The sequence below is a fragment of the Sorex fumeus genome, unplaced genomic scaffold (assembly GCF_029834395.1).
Source record: "Sorex fumeus unplaced genomic scaffold, SorFum_2.1 ptg000009l, whole genome shotgun sequence".
Lineage (NCBI taxonomy): Eukaryota > Metazoa > Chordata > Mammalia > Eulipotyphla > Soricidae > Sorex > Sorex fumeus.
Genome location: NW_026606066.1, coordinates 22396197 through 22412729, shown reverse-complemented (window position 1 = coordinate 22412729; position 16533 = coordinate 22396197). Strand labels below are relative to the sequence as shown.

Sequence of the window (16533 nt, the reverse complement as noted above, 5' to 3'; positions counted from 1 at the left end):
TGGAAAATAATGGCAAAATAATGGAATGGCAAAAAATGCAGCTGCCTATATGTAATAGACATCTGCACTTGTTCTGGTAATAGTCTTACAATATTCTTCTACATTTTTAATGTTCAAAACTAGTTTTAGAAGAGAAGTTTTAATGCCACTGTCTGATTTATATCTTGTTTTATACTATAATCAAATTTATTTTAAATTTTTCTTTTATACTTATTGCAAATAATAGAGAAGATTTTGAAACCATTGCTTGTAAAGATTTTTTTTAAAAAGCCCCAACCAACATAAAAATGAAACAACTATAGTCTTTGTATTTTTTTTTAAGTTTAGAAATAGAACATGAATCTGGGAGAAACCTCATTTGCAAATCTTAACATCATAACACACAGCAATTCTTGCTCATTTACTTAATAGTTTGTAGTGGGCTTTGATTAAAATACTACAGTTTTTTTTTTTAAAAAAAAAACAGTTAGGTAAACAGGCTTTTTCTCCCTTTCTATTGAGTGCCATATTAAAATGCTTGTGGTGTGAGTAAAACTATCGCTAATTATCATTGGTTTGTAGCATTCTTCTTTTGGGGGGACTGAGGAATGCCAAAGAAAGGGTAAAATCCCTGTTACAATGAAGGCTTTCTTGCTGGTAATCAGCCATGTTTGGTCTGTCTGCAACTGAGGCAGCTTTGTTCCTAAAGTTTTATTTCTATTGACTTTCTGTTCTTTAGAATTTAAACATTTTTCTTTATCTCTCTAACCTCTGAAACCCCAAATGGGGGAAAAGTTGATGGGAAATGAGGAGGATTATTAAAGTCATTCTGTGAACTGTGACCATTCATGAAAAACATTTTGTTCTTTAAACTTATTGCCCCATTTATGCTGCCCAGTGAGCCTTGCTCTTAGTAGGGGGACTGAGCTAATCTTACATATCACATCAGAGATGTGCCCTCTTATAGTAAGATAGGATTCTGAGAAAAATGTTCTATTTAGGCTCCGTCACAGAAGCATTTCCCTGGTACTTTCTTATCTTGAGGGGTTTCTCCCTAAGACCCAATTGACGCCTAAAATTGTGAATAGTCCCAAATCTTATACATAATTGATCAGTTTAACTGATAGCTCAATTTGTATATACTGATCAATGTATATATACTGATTGGTTTAACTTAATCAATTTATCTTACAGTTCATCGTAGTAGAGTAATAATCACAAATACCCAACGTTTATGACAATATTCTGTAATGAATGTGGTATCTTATTGTGCATGTTTTCAAACCACGGTTAACTCAGGGTGACAGATAGCTCTGCTGTGTAAATGCCTCTGCCTTTATAAGGACTTCAGAACACATCCAGCTATTGCCAAATTTCTCTGTGCTTTTACACAACAAAGTTTCATAAGGTTTCCTTTAATCACTGATTCCTCTCTTCCTTTAAGTTTTTCACTGTGATAAAAATTTTTAGGCACCACGATTTACAATAGTATTCCTGATATGGTATCATGCAATGGTAGTTCTTGCAACTCCATCAGAGTCTCTGCTTATCCCATCAATGTCTCAGGCTCTTCCCTTCACCTCCTCCCATCTTCCTTTCTTGAACTCACTGAAAGCAGCCTATGTGCTCAATCTCTCGAATAGTTTTACCTGCGTCATCAGTGACCCACATTTCCCCAAACATATTGACTCTTGCTCTGAATTTGCACACTCCCCCTGACCCCCAAACTTTGTCTTTTTGGCTCATACCAGCTGTGCTCAAGGCTTACTCTTAGCTCTGTGCTCAGAGATTGACTCCTGGCAGAGCTGGGATCATATGTGGTGCTGGGGATCAAACCAAGATTGGCCGCGTGCAAGGCAAAACACCCTTCTTGCTATACTATTACTCTGGTCCCTGATAGTGCCTCTTTATTATTTTTTATTATTATTATCATTTTTTAAATTGAAACATTGTGAGAGCAGTTACAAAGTTTTCGGTTTAAGCCTTAGTCATACAATGATGAAACACCTGACCCTTCACCAGTGCACATTTTCCACCACCAAAAACCCCAGTCCTCCCCCCCACCCCATTCCACACTCTCCCCCTACCTGTGTCGCAGATGATTTCCACGTTACTCTCTCTCTACTTTGATTACATTCAATATTTCGACGCCAAACTCACCATTATTATTTGGAATTTTACCCCAACACTCAGATCTGCCGAAAAGGCAACATTAGACAATTTATTTTCTATTGCTGACTATGAATTGGATAGTGCCTCTGTTGGGCTGGAGCGAGAGCACAACGGGTAGGGCATTTGCCTTGCGCACAGCTAGCCCGGCCAACCTGAGTTTAATTCTTTTGCCCCTCTTGGAGATCCCGGCAAGCTACCAAGAGTATTTCGCCTGCATTACAAAGCCTGACAAGTTACCCGTGACGTATTCGATGTGCCAAACACAGTAACAACAAGTCACACAATGTTACTGGGCCCACTTGAGCAAATCGATGAACAATGGGAGGGCAGTGCTATAGTGCTAGTGCCTCTTTAAAGCATTTTAATTCTTTACCTTCTTATCCTGATAACTTGCTGCAGTTTTTTTCCCCCTAGATGGTTTTACTTATTACAGTGCCTGTCCTGCTATCCTCCTACTTAATTTGCCAGTAAATTCTGTGAGTGCAGGTTATTTATAGAGTTCATGTTCAGTACCTTCAAGGTAGTGCCATATTCTTTGAAGGAAATGTTTTTCATTTATTTATTTTTTTGGGTCACACATAGTGATACTCAAGGTTAGGGACCATATGAGACACTGGGGATTGAACCCAGGTTAGCTGCGTGCAAGGCAAATGCCCTACCTGCTGTACTATTGCTCCAGACCAAGGACTTTTTTAAAAAACAGCAATGGAAATTTGACTTTGCTTATAAATTTTATTTTACTATCCAGTTATTATAACAACATCTGGGAAGGTAAATATATGTTGTCTGGGATAAAATCTTTGGAGGGAGGTAGCACTTTTGAGTAACTCACTGCTAGCATACTAACATTTACCCACCAATGAGTTACAATGAGCCCTTAAATTATCTGGGGCCAGGTTCTCAGCTAGGGAACTAAGTCACATTCATTTCTTGTTGTGAATGAAGCCCGGAATTCTGGAATCCAGTTCGTTTTTGGTCTTTCCAGTTAGACTTTGTCTGTTTGTTAGGCTGAGGTGAATCACTTGTGATAAACCTAAAGAAGAGATAGAAGTGAGACCAGGGGCTATGTGGCCTTCTTGAATCAAAGAATAGAAGGGTTTGGGATGTATTTCAGGTGCAGATAGCCTGCTTCTCTTGTGTGAGACCCTGAGTTTAAACTCTGGTACCATAAAACGAGGGGAATAAAGAACACACCAGCTGTTCATGCCTCCTGCTGTTCCATTTTGTAATAAATGGATGAAAAAAATACACACAGTTTCATAACTACTCCTAAGTAGAATCAGTCCCACTGAATCTGGGGCACATTATAGATTTTTTAACCACAAAAAGTAAAAAAAAAATTATATTTGGTTTTGTATTCCTTGGAGCATTTTCCTTTTTTTTTTCTCTTTTTTCTTTTTTTGAAGGATTATACCTGGCGATGCACAAGGGTTACTCCTGGCTCTGCACTCAGGAATTACTCCTTGGAGGTGCTCGGGGGACCATATGGGATGCTGGGATTCAAACCCGGTGCAAGGCAAACGCCCTACCCGTTGTGTTATTACTCTAGCCCCACTTTTTCCTTCTTGTAGCTCAGCTAAACCTAAATCCATGCCTCTTGGGAACTTTTAATTTGTTGTTGTTGTTTTGGGTTCATATCTGTCAGTGCTCAAGGGTTACTCCTGGCTTTTCACTCAGAAATTACTCCTGGTGGTACTCAGGAAATCATATGTGAAAGAGGGATCGAACTTGGGTCGGCTGCAGGCAAGGCAAACATCATATATGCTGTACTATCTCTCCTGCTCCAAAGTTAGAATTGAGAACTGTGTCAATCCTACTTCTTTGGTGCTATTCCTATGTAGGGGAAGAAAGATGTGATATAAATTCCGATGCCTTTGGAGCCAACATTGCTTCCTTCCTCCCTCTTTCCCTTCCTTTCTCCCTTCTTCCCTCCCTTCCTTCTCTTGTGATGATTATGGGTTACTCTTGGCTCTGCATTTAGAGATCACTCTTGGCAGGGCTGATAGGACCAAATGGGATGCTGGGATCGAACTTGGATCTGCTTCATGCAAGTGCCCTACCCACTGTACTATCTCTTTGGCCTTTCATAGGTTCTTTTCTAATGCAAGGCTCAGTTCAGCCCACCACAGATAGATACAACAGAGGCATTGTTACTTGGACCCCAGTTTTACAGGGTCAGTCAGGTGAGGAAAACGATGTATCAGTACCTTTCCTTTTGGTGGGCTCTGTTTGAACTCATTGTTTTGTCTTTCTGAGAGGGTGCTGAAATTCTATTTCAATTTTATATATGCATCTGATTTTTTCAAAAAGATTTTATTTTAATTTTTTATTTATTCATATTTTGGCTGTTTTTGGGTCACAGCCGGCAATGCTTAGGGGTTCTTTCTGGCTCTGCATTCAGGAATTACTCCTGGCAGTGCTCAGGGTGCCATATAGTATGCCTGGGATTGAACCCAGGTTGGCTATGGGCAAGGCAAATGCCCTACCTGTGCTATCATTCCAGCTCCTGTATCTGATATTTTGAGGCCACATCTGGCTGTGCTTGGGATAACTCCTGGCGCTGCATTTAGGAATCACTTTTGGCAGGCTCTGGGGCCCATATGGGATAACAGCTATCAGATCAGACCTTGCTCGGTTCTTTCAAGGCAAGACCTTAGAAGGGATCGGTCCCCTTCTCCTTTATGGAATGTTCGCATGGTCTTTATTCTCTTGTCTGTTCTGGTACTCCGGGAAAGCTGTATTCCTGGTTTTCTGAAATTTTGGAGTTGGATCATTTTTAGGTCTTTAGAAGAAGACATTGCCACGAATCATGGCAATTTTGAGACAGTCCTGCTTCTCTGGATTTCTTAAAAAAAAAGGAGCAGGACACTGAATGGTTTTCTCCTTGGATTTCATCTTTTCATACTCTTTTTAAAGATATTAGATTTCATTCAATCTTATTGCTATAATGAAGCTGTAAGAAGTAGCTGTATTTATTCAGTGATTAGGGGAATAGTCTGTGGAGTCAGATGACCTGACTTTTAATTATAGTTCTCCAACTGACCAGGTGCAATTTCCCCCCTCCCTACACCCTCATGTTTTAAGCTCCTCATCTATGAAGTATAATAGTAATAACTGATTTATGGAGCTGTTATAGGGATGAAACGAGTGTGCTTAGGTTTTGGCACATGGCTTTTCAATACATGTTATTGAACATAATGATTATTATGGTTATAACCAATATACTATAGCAATATTCAGGGGTAACTCCTGGCTCTGCACTCAGGAGTCAGACTTGGTAGTACTTGGGAGGCCATATGGGATGCCAGAATCAAACTAGATTGGCCATAAGCAGGGGAAGTGCCCTATTTCCAGGGTAATGTACTTGAGGATATGTGGTGAGGATCACCCAGCTCTCTGGAAAGTATCTTCCATCAGTAAATTCTTGAGTTTACATCTTGGCTAGTTTTTTTTCTGTACCTAAAACTAACACACACACACACACACACACACACACACACACACACATACACTCTCTCTCTCTCTCTCTCTCTCTCTCACACACACACACACACACCCTTTCTTTAAAAAATGTCTTCCTTTTTTTTACAAGATTGCTTTATTGAAAATGCCTCCAGAAGCAATTTTATACCATTTCCACAGTTGTCAATAAAAAGTAACCAATAAAAACACATTACTAAATAGCAACTAGAGTGATAGTAAAGTACATAGGGTTGCTCCGCTTGTGGCAAACTTCCAACATTGGACTAGTCCTCCTGGCCCTTTATCTACTGTTACAAGGTTGTTTTAGTTGAAACTTATTAAGGAAAATATCAGGGGAGAGAAAGAAAGAAGCTGTGTTCAAGAGAGAACACAGGCTTCTCTAGAGTGGGGATAGGCAAGCAAAGAAACATGGAGAAGTGAGATACATGTTTAAGGGGGAACATGGGCTTGAAGAGGAAGTCACACTTAATATTTCCATCTCCTGCTATAAACAGAATGAGAGAACCACAAGATTCCCGAGCCACCTTCCTCCTGTACGATTTAGACAGAACTAAAGCAAGAAAATTATTAATAAAATATCAAGATAAATATATTGAGGCACTTATGAATGATTGGGGGGAGCTCCCAATTTGGGGTGAGTAACAAAGATTTATAAGTGCCATTTGGGATTTGGAGACAGAAAGAAGGGAAGAGGTAGCATGTTCTAGCAATTTTGTGTGAACTCTGAGCTATTTAGTAATTACTTGTCCATATTTCCATTTGGACAAAAACTTAGAAGGATGTGTTTCTTTGGCATCTTGTCCATCTCTTCTCTTATTACATTTTCCCTTTACTTATAGCCCTGCAGGACATTTCTGTGACATGCTGGATTTACTCCATGTAGACAGGTCCACATTAGACTCAGGCTCACCAAGCAAATAAGCAGTAAAAAAAAAAAGTAGGATTTTAGATAGCCCTTATTAAGAAGCTCAAAGGATTGTAAACTTCCATTTCCTTGAGTCAACTGGAATATAAATATTTTTCTTTCTTCTAGAATAGAAATTTTTCAGAGATAAAGAATCTGTTAGTCTTTACATACAAGTGGTACAATATGGAAAGTATCATGCTAAGCGAAATGAATCAGAAAGAGAGGGATAGACATAGAAAGATTGCATTCATCTGGGGGATATAAAGTAACAAAATATGAGATTAATACCCAAGAATAGCTGAGATCAACACCAGGAGAATTACTCCATAACTTAGAGGCCAGCCGGGTATTCTAGGGGAAAGGACAATTCAGATAGAAAGGGGAACACCAAGTGGAGGGTGTTTGGAGGATCCTCCCAGGAGGGGAGATGCAGGTTGAAAGTAGACTGGACTGAACATGTTCGCCACTCAATGCCTCTTTTGCTGATCACAACACCCAAAAGGAGAGAGAGAACAAAAGGGAATGCCCTGCCACAGTGGCAGGGGGGGATGGGGGGATGGGGGGATGGGGGGGGGAGGGATATTATCCTGGTGGTGGAAAATGGGCACTGGTGGAGGGATGGGTATTTGATCGTGGTATGACCGAGATCCAAGCACAAAAATTTGTAAATCTACAACTGTACCTCATGGTGTTTCACCAATAATAATAAAAAAAAAAGAATCTGTTAGTATCTCGCCAGCACGGCAGAGCCTGGGAAGCTACCCGTGATGTATTCGATATGCCAAACACAGTAACAACGATGGAGATGTTACTGGGCCCGCTCGAAAAAAAAAATTGATGAACAACGGGAGGACCGTGACTGACTGTGAAAGAATCTGTTATTTCTTACTTGATATACTGGTCACTCACTCTTGAAAAATTTTTGGTGGTGGAACTGGAGTGATAGCATAGCGGGTAGGGTGTTTGTCTTGTATGCGGCCGACCCGGGTTTGATTCCCAGCATCCCAAATGGTTCCCTGAGCACTGCCAGGAGTGATTACTGAGTGCAAAGCCAGGAGTAACCTCCGAGCATCGCCAGGTGTGACCCCCAAAACAAAAAAAAACCAAAAAAAAACAAAAAAAAATTGGTGGTGGAGGTGTGGGTACCCACCTGACTCTGTGCTGGCAGGGGCTGGGGGTCCGTATGCAGTTCCGGGGAACAAATCCAGATGGGCTACATACAAGGCAAGTGCCTTACCTGTTATGTTATCTTTCTGGCCCCACACTCTAGGAAATGATATACTAAATATTTTCAATCTTTAATGTAGCTGAGTAACTGAATTCTTTCTGGCAGGCATATACTTCTGGTTCACTTGCAAAAAGTTTTCAGGGATGGAAAGGGGGAGAACTTGATTATCAGTGTGAATGGAGACAGGAAAGTTGTTCATTCCTCATTGCCTAGGGTCAACCTGCTGACCTTTGACCAAAACAATCCTTTCCCTGAAGACATCAAGCTGGCCTTGTTTGTTGGGGGGAATGAGCCTTGTCAGTAAACATTGAGTCCTGTCAGCCGGGTTACTGCTTTCATTCTTTCCTTTTTAGTTTTATGGCACTGGCTCTTCAGTAGCCTGACGCTGAGAATAAGAGAATAAGAGATTCGTTTAGTATATTTGTCCTCAATCTTTCATATCTTCAGTTATCTACCTTAATAAGGTAGCCCAAATAAATTTAACTGCACACCGATAGCTTATCTATGGCAAAGAGCTGGACTTTCTAAGATTTCTTCTACTTGCTGCTGCTCTTGAAAGGATAGATAACAAGCTGACTCTGATTCATGGGGGATGGGCAGTGCTGGCAGGACTCAGCTGGCATCTAGCGTCTTTTAAAGGGGAAAATTAATCAACAGTCCTGTGACCCTTTGAAGATACATTTGCAAAGCATACCATCTCAAGTGATGAAAAGAAAACTAAATCCTTAAGCACTAACTTTTATAATTAGACTTAAAGTATGAAATGTGGAAAAAATGTTTAACTAGTCATTTAACTTGCAGTTTGTGGGGTAAATCTCATGGTCTCACTTTTTAAGGCAAATGTTTCACTGCTGAACATCACTGGTCCTTTACAGAGTTTTTTTAAAAAAATTTTTATTAGTGAAACACCATGAGGTACAGTTGTAGACTTATAAATTTTTGTGCTTGGGTTTTGATTATACAATGATCAAACACCCATCCCTCCACCAGTGCCCATTTTCCACCACCATGGATCCCAGTATCCCACCCTCACTCCCCCCCATCCCACCCTGCCTCTATGGTAGGGCATTCCCTTTTGTTCTCTCTCTCCTTTTGGGTCTTGTGGTCTGCAAAAGAGGCCTTGAGTCCATAGTCTACTTTCAACATGCATCTCCCATCCTTGGAGGATCCTCCAAACACCCTTTATTTGCTGCATCCTTCTCTATCTGAGCTGCCCTTTCCCCTAGCATGCCCTGCTGGCCTCTAAGTCATGGAGTAATCCTCCTGGTACTGATCTTGGCTATTCTTGGTTATTAATTATTAATTTTGTTACTTTATGTCCCCCTGATGAATGCAATCTTTTTATGTCTCCCTCTCTTTCTGACTCATTTTGCTTATCATGATACTTTCCATGTAGTACCACTTGTATGTAAATTTCATGACTTCATCTTTTCTAACAGCTACATAGTACTCCATTGTGTAGATGTACCAAAGTTTCTTTAACCAGTCATCTGTTCTGGGGCACTCCGTTTTTTTCCGGATTCTGGCTATTGTAAAGAGTGCTGCAATGAACAAACAAGTGCAGATGTCACTTCGACTATACTTTTTTGCCTCTCTGGGATATATTCCCAGGAGTGGTATTGCTGGGTCAAATGGGAGCTCAATTTCTAATTTCTTGAGAATCGTCCATACTGTTTTCCAAAAGGGCTGGTCCAGTCGGCATTCCCACCAGCAGTGAAGGAGGGTCCCTTTCTCACCACATCCGCTCCAGCACCAATTGCTTTAGTTCTTTTGGATGTGGGCCAGTCTCTGAGGTGTGAGATGGTATCTCAATGTGGTTTTGATCTGCATCTCCCTGATGTTTAATGATATAGAGCATTTTCTCATGTGCCTTTTTGCCATTCAGATTTCTTCTTTGAAAATGTTTCTGTTCATTTCATTGGCCCATTTTTTTTTTTTTATGGGGTTGGATGTTTTCTTCCTGTGGAGTTCAACCAGTACTTTATATATCCTTGATATCAACCCCTTGTCAGGGCGAATCAACCCCTTGTATTCGGCAAATATCCTTTCCCATTCTGTAGACTGTCTTTGTATTTTGGTCACTGTTTCTTTTGAGGTGTTTCTTAGTTTTAAGATAGTCCCATTGATCTATCTCTGTTTTCACTTGCTCGGCCAGTGGTGTGACATCTTTGAAGATACCATTAGCTTCAATGTCAGGAGGGTTTTGCCAACTTTGTCTTCAATGTACCTTATGGATTACGGTATGATGTTGAGGTCTTTAATCCATTTTGATCTTATTTTTATACATGGTGTTAGGCAGAGATCTGAGCCCATTTTTTTTTTTTGCATGTAGCCTTCCAGTTTTGCCAGCACAATTTGTTAAAGAGGCTTTCCTTACTCCACTTCACATTTCTTGCTCCTTTATCAAAGATTAGGTGATCACATGATTGAGGGGGAGATGTTAGTATATTCAATCCTGTTCCATTGTTACAGAGCTATTTTAAAGTACCTTTAATTTTTAATTTTATTATTATATTACTACTATTATTAGTATTTTGGTTTTGGGGTGACAGACAGCAATCCTCAGGGTTTACTTATGGCTATTAGCTCAGGGATTACTCCTGGTGGTGCTCAGTAGACAATATGAGATTCCAGGGATTGAACCTGGTTGGCTGTGTGGAAGGCAAATGTCCTACCCACTGCTTTACCCATCTCTTTAGCCCCTGCCTATCATTTAAAATTATATCAATGTTTCTTTGTAATATTGGCACTCAGATATTAAACAGATACCATTACTTACAATTATTTAACATACCATTCAGATGGACGTTTCAGGGATAAAAGTTGCTATACCACACTGGCTGCTGGTGACTTCATGCCTCCCCCACTGTCTCTCGTCCCCCCTCACTCCCAGCACTTCCCCACCCCCACTCCACACTTAGCATGCTTGATTCTAGCTGACTCTCAGTGTCTTTTTTTTGATTGGCCATTGTTTCTTTGGCATGTTTTTTTTTTTTCCTCTTTTTTTGGTAATGCTCAGGGTGTCCTCATGTCTCTGTGCTCACAGGATCATTTCTGGTGGAATTTCAGGGACTATATATGGTGCCAAGTGGCACCTTAGTCACTGAACTATATCTATGACCCTTGTTGTGTGTGTGTGGTTTTTTGGGGGGAGGGTTGGGGGTCACGTTGGGAATGCTCCTGGCTCTGCACTCAGGAATTACTCTTGGCAGTGCATGAGGGACCATATGGGATGTTGGGAATGGAACCCAGGTTGGCTGCATGCAGAGCAAACACCTTTCACTTTGTGGTGTTGCTCTGGCCCCCTTTCTGTGTTTGTTTACATTCGGTATCTGAGTGAAGGCATTCGATGTAGGATTTCACTTTAGCTTGTTTTTTTTTTTTTTTGTTTTTTGGCTTTTTGGATAACACCTGGCGATGCACAGGGCTTACTCCTGGTTCTGCACTCAGGAATTACCCTAGCGGTGCTCAGGGGACCAGATGGGATGCTGGGAATTGAACCCGGGTTGACCAAATGCAAGCCAAACGCCCTACCCGCTGTGCTATTGCTCCAGCCCCCTTTTTTTTCTTCTTTTGACCACATGTGGCAGTGTACCACATCTGGCAGTACTCAGTTGTTGTTTCTACTGGTTCTTGGGTGGGAGGGCAGTATATGTCATCCTCCTCTATGCAAAGCTTGCATTCCAGTCTATTGAGTTCTCTCTCAGCCATAATTTCTTTTTCTACTAGTCTGTTACTGGGTATGGTGACTATTTTTAGATCTTGGCTATTGTGTATAGTACTACACATGTAAATAATTTCAGTAGAGCAATGCAATGCACCTGAAATGAAAACTGGGACTATCCAAAACATTATCTGAATTACCTGTTTAATATTCCTGCAAATCTCATTGAGTGGGTTTTTTGATTTTTTTTGTTTGTTTGTTTCGGGTTACACCCATTGGTGCTCAGGATTTAATCCTGACTCTGTGCTTGGGAATTACTCTTGGCTAGGCTTGGGGAACCATATGGGGTGTTGGTGACCACACCCAGCAGCCACAAACAATATAAGTGTTCTAACCTCATTACTATTTCTCTGACCAACCAAATTTGTAGTTCCTAAATGTAAAATAGCATCACAATTGGGGTGTGTGTATAAATGTGGGTGTGTATAAACCTTAATATTGAAGTAATAATGAAGTAATAATGGTAAAGAATCTTTTGTGGTTTTGATTGTAAAGTCTCGGAAAGAAATTAAAATGCTAAGAACAGCAAAAACATCAACAATAACAGTTACAACCAAATATACATCAAATACATACAGATGGCACTTTACATGGTACTAGATTCTCAACAAATGCAGCAAAATTATTTACCTCTTTACCCAGGAAATAGTCAAGGTCAGAAATAAAATAAAGACTGTTGGATATTCAAAAACTGTTTCACTTGAATTTTTCTTAAGAAGCAACTAGGCAGCATCAGCCAAATGAAAAATTAAATTTACAAAGAGAAATGAAATGAAAACCGAGGACCCCAAGACTGGTATTCCAAAAGGACATTTGAACTTCTGTGTTCATTGCAGCCCTATTCACTGTAGATTATGTAGAACATGTAGAATATATAACCAAAATGCGGAAAAAACCTCAGTGTCCAGGAAGAAATGCCTGGATAAAGAAACTGGTACATGTACAAAATGGAACACTACTCAGCTACAAGAAAAGATGCAATAATGCAATTTTCTGCTACGTGAATTTGCTGCAGAACAGATATGCTTGTTGAAATTACTCAGATGGATTACAGGAAGACATAAAATGATGTCTCTCATTTGGAATATAATTCATAGAAAGGGAAAAAAATAGCCAAAGGCAAAAGAATCTCAGAACTGAGTTTGCCATGATGGTGAGACAGTGGGGAAGGCAGGAGTAGGGTGGAGTAGGAATAGGGACACTGATGGAAGCAGATAGTCTGGGCGGTCTGTTGGAACATTGTATGAAACCCTATCATCAGGAGTCCAAACAAAACACTGTCCTCCTGTTGTTCATTGATTTTGCTCGAGCGGGCCCAGTAATGTCTCCATTTTGAGACTTGTTGTTACTGTGTTTGGCATATCGAATAGGTCTCGGGGAGCTTGCCAGGCTTTGCCGAGCTGGCGAAATCCTCTTGGTAGCTTTCCAGGCTCTCCGAAAGAGAGACAGAGGAATTGAACCTGGCTCGGCCGGGCTGGCTGCGTGCAAGGCAAACGCCCTACCTCTGTGCTATCGTTCCAGCCATCAGTAGTAAAGAAAAAAAATAGCACTGTAGCACTGTCCTCCAGTTGTTCATAGATTTGCTCGATGGGCACTAGTAACGTCTTCATTGTGTGCCTTGTTGTTACTGTTTTTGGCATGGGGAGCTGGCCAGGCTCTGCCTTGCGGGTGAGATACTCTCGGTAGCTCGCCGGGCTCTCAGAGGGACAGAGGAATCAATCAGGTCAGCTGAGCACAAGGCAAACACTGTAACTGCAAAATAATCTGAAAAAATTGCAGCTTCAAGGTGAGGCTAATGCAGGTCTTTAAGATCTTAGCTGAGAGACGACACGTTTTCTTATTATGAAGGCAGTCTGAGAATCATTATAAAAATATGATTACCAAGAAAGATAACTTGTTTGAAGAAGGTACTTGAATGTTTCCAAAATTGGAAGTTCAACATTTTGGGTTTTTGTTGCTGGGCTGGAGCGATAGCACAGCGGGTAGGGCATTTGCCTTGCACACAGCCAACATGGCCCACCGAGTTCGATTCCTCTGCCCCTCTCGGAGAGCCCGGCAAGCTACCGAGAGTATTTCACCCCTACACGGCAAGCCCCGCAAACTACCTGTGATGTATTTGATATTTGATATGCCAAACACAGTAACAAGTAGTAGTAACAAGTAACATACATGATATGCCAAACACAGTAACAAGTCTCGCAATGTTACTGGGCCCGCTGGAGCAAATCCATGAACAACGGGAGGACAGTGACAGTTGTTGTTTGTTTGTCTGTTTGTTTTGTCTTTGGGCCATAGCCAGGGTGGTCAGGGATTACTCCTGACTGTGCTAGGGAACATTCCTGTTAGTGCTTAGGAAACCATATATAAAGCGGGGATTTCACCAGGGTCAGTTGCATGGACGCTGAGTGCCTTAACTCGCCCAGTGTCTCTCCAGCAACTCATAATTTTCCTAACTCATAAACTGACCTGTGATATATAGCTCGGCAGCTTATGAGACAGTTCTTAAGCTTTATGAGGCAGGTCCCAGTCCCAATGCTGGGAATTCCACAATGAACGACAGGAGCTTTTTATCTTAGGGTGTTCCAGTTAGTCATGGGAGAAAGACAGAAGTGGCCAGCAGAATAAAATCTGTAAGTAGGGCTAGTGTGATGTGGTTTTTGAAACAGGGGAAGCAGAGCGGATAGGGACTGATAGCGCCTCTCTCTTGTGGGCAACACAGTCAGTCTCATTTTCCCAACTGGACCAACAAACCCCATGTTGTGTATCTGAGTTATAGTAGTGAACGACACATGTCCACGATGTGGTTACAGTTAAATGTGCTCAAAGAGCACATTATGCTTTTCAAAGTGCTTTCCTAGACATATCTCTTTATGTCGTCCCACACAAAAGCTGTGTCATGGATAGTGTATATAGATAATAAGAGTGAAAAATGTTTTTGTGGTATCAGACCTGCTTCCCTGTGACCCATGTGAGAGATATAATTTTTCATTCCACAGAGCATGTGTGCAGGTACATTTGTTTGCTTCAGTGTTATCTGTAGTCATGTATAGGTTCATTTTTTCCTCTTTGAACTAAATTCCTTTTCATTCCTCACCTCTAAGCTTGCATGTACTTCAGGTGGGCATCTTTGTGTTCCTACATCTCTTTTTGTGAAGTCTTGTGCTACCTAAATGAATGCTTGACCCACATTGTATATGTGTACTTATGTCATGGTTATATTACTGTATCTTTGCCCTACTTTCCATGATCCTTAGTAAAATATTTCCTTTCTTGATTCAGTTGTATACACGTTTCTGCATATAGTCTGCATATAGAGCATACACTTTACTAAGGAGCTAAAAATCCCGGTCTAAATGTCTTATATTTATTAATATGTTGGGCTGGATAGATAGCACAGTGGTAGGGCGTTTGCCTTGCGCGCAACCGGCCAGCCGAGCTGGGTTCAATTCCTCTCTCAAAGAGCCCAGCAAGCTACCGAGCGTATCTTGCCTGCACAGCAAAGCCAGGCAAGCTACCTGTGACGTATTCCATATGCCAAACACAGTAACAATTGTCACAATGGAGATGTTACTGGGCCCGCTCGAGCAAATCGATGAACAAGGGGAGGACAGTGACAGTGACAGTGACGCATTTCATTAACTATTTGCTGGCGGAATGTCCTAATTTAAGATCTGTGTTTCCATTTTTTTCTAGAGTACCCAACTTGTGACCAGCTTACTTGCGACAATGGTGCCTGCTATAATACCAATGAGAAATGTGATGGGTACAATGATTGCAGGGATTTATCTGATGAACGCAACTGCAGTAAGTAGAACACATGAGACACAAAGTGTATGCTGACTTAAACTGACTTTCACCCGTCAGTTTTATGTTTCGTGAATTCATGTTAAAAACCTTAAATTAGGCATCAGAGGATATTTACACTATGAAAATTTGCAAATATTAAAAATCATTGATTTTTAGGGCCTTTAGAGAATTGGTTGGTAAACTTTTACCAGTACATTGCTGTGTATTAAGAAGACAAAGGCTGCCTGTGAGAATACGTGGTTCCAATGTAATTAAAATTCCCTTTGTTTTCCCCCTGTGTTCCAGCTAAGCAGTGCTTGCCTGACGAGTTTCTTTGTGACTCAGAATACTGCTTGTTTCGTGACTTTGTCTGTGACCATGAGCCTGATTGCATGGATGGCACTGATGAACTCTCATGCAGTACGTTGATTTCTTAATGCTGAATCATGCTCTTGGGATTGTTTTCCTTTGACCCCAACCTTTCAAACAAAAGGTCACGATATCTAGTGGTAGATGGAGCCGGTAGATCATTTAGGCCCCAAGGCACGTGCCTTGCAGCATTACTGCACTCTTTTATCTTCCAAGGATCTGTGTGGAGTTGAAGGGTTGGTGATGGACAGTTTGCATTCTTTCCTTGGGCTACTCAGACACAAGGTGCCCTGTGTAACTGGACTCTTAGGAATGGGTCTGATAACCTTGATAGTAGAGTGAGGGGAGACTTGAAAGGGAGAGGTGGGTCTGCAGGAGTAAGTAGTTTTGTTTCTCCACTTAGAAATTCTTCTGACATTTAAATTAGAGGGTCAAGCAAGTTTCGGAGTGGTTAGAGAGATATGAATTTTGTTGCCTCTGCCTTTTCCTTCCTTCCTTCCTTCCTTCCTTCCTTCCTTCCTTCCTTCCTTCCTTCCTTCCTTCCTTCTTTCTTTCTTTCTTTCTTTCTTTCTTTCTTTCTTTCTTTCCGGGTCACACCCGGCATTGCACAGGGCTTACTCCTGGTTCATGCACTCAGGAATTACTCCTGGCAGTGTTTGGGGGATCATATGGGATGCTGGGATAGAGCCCCGGTGGGCTGCATGCTGCATGCTAGACAAGCGCCCTACCCACTGTACTATCACTCCAGCCCCTGCCTTTTCCTTCTTACCTTACTTTCCCTTCCATGCCATTGCCTGCGTCGCAAACCACACTTGTCTTAGCACCTCTGGATGCATTTTAAAAGATTGTGGTTTGAAGTCTGTGAGAGAGGTTTAGCAATTTCAT

General features: G+C 41.2%; 1 protein-coding gene across 1 annotated transcript in view; it reads left to right on the top strand.

Annotated features, from left to right (window-relative positions):
* LRP2 (LDL receptor related protein 2) overlaps positions 1 to 16533 on the top strand; it is a 195557-nt gene that overhangs the window by 52439 nt on the left and 126585 nt on the right. The window contains exons 6-7 of the mRNA XM_056110472.1: positions 15187 to 15297; positions 15586 to 15699. Of these exons, the coding sequence (XP_055966447.1) occupies positions 15187 to 15297; positions 15586 to 15699 (225 nt within the window). The remainder of the gene's footprint in view (positions 1 to 15186; positions 15298 to 15585; positions 15700 to 16533) is intronic.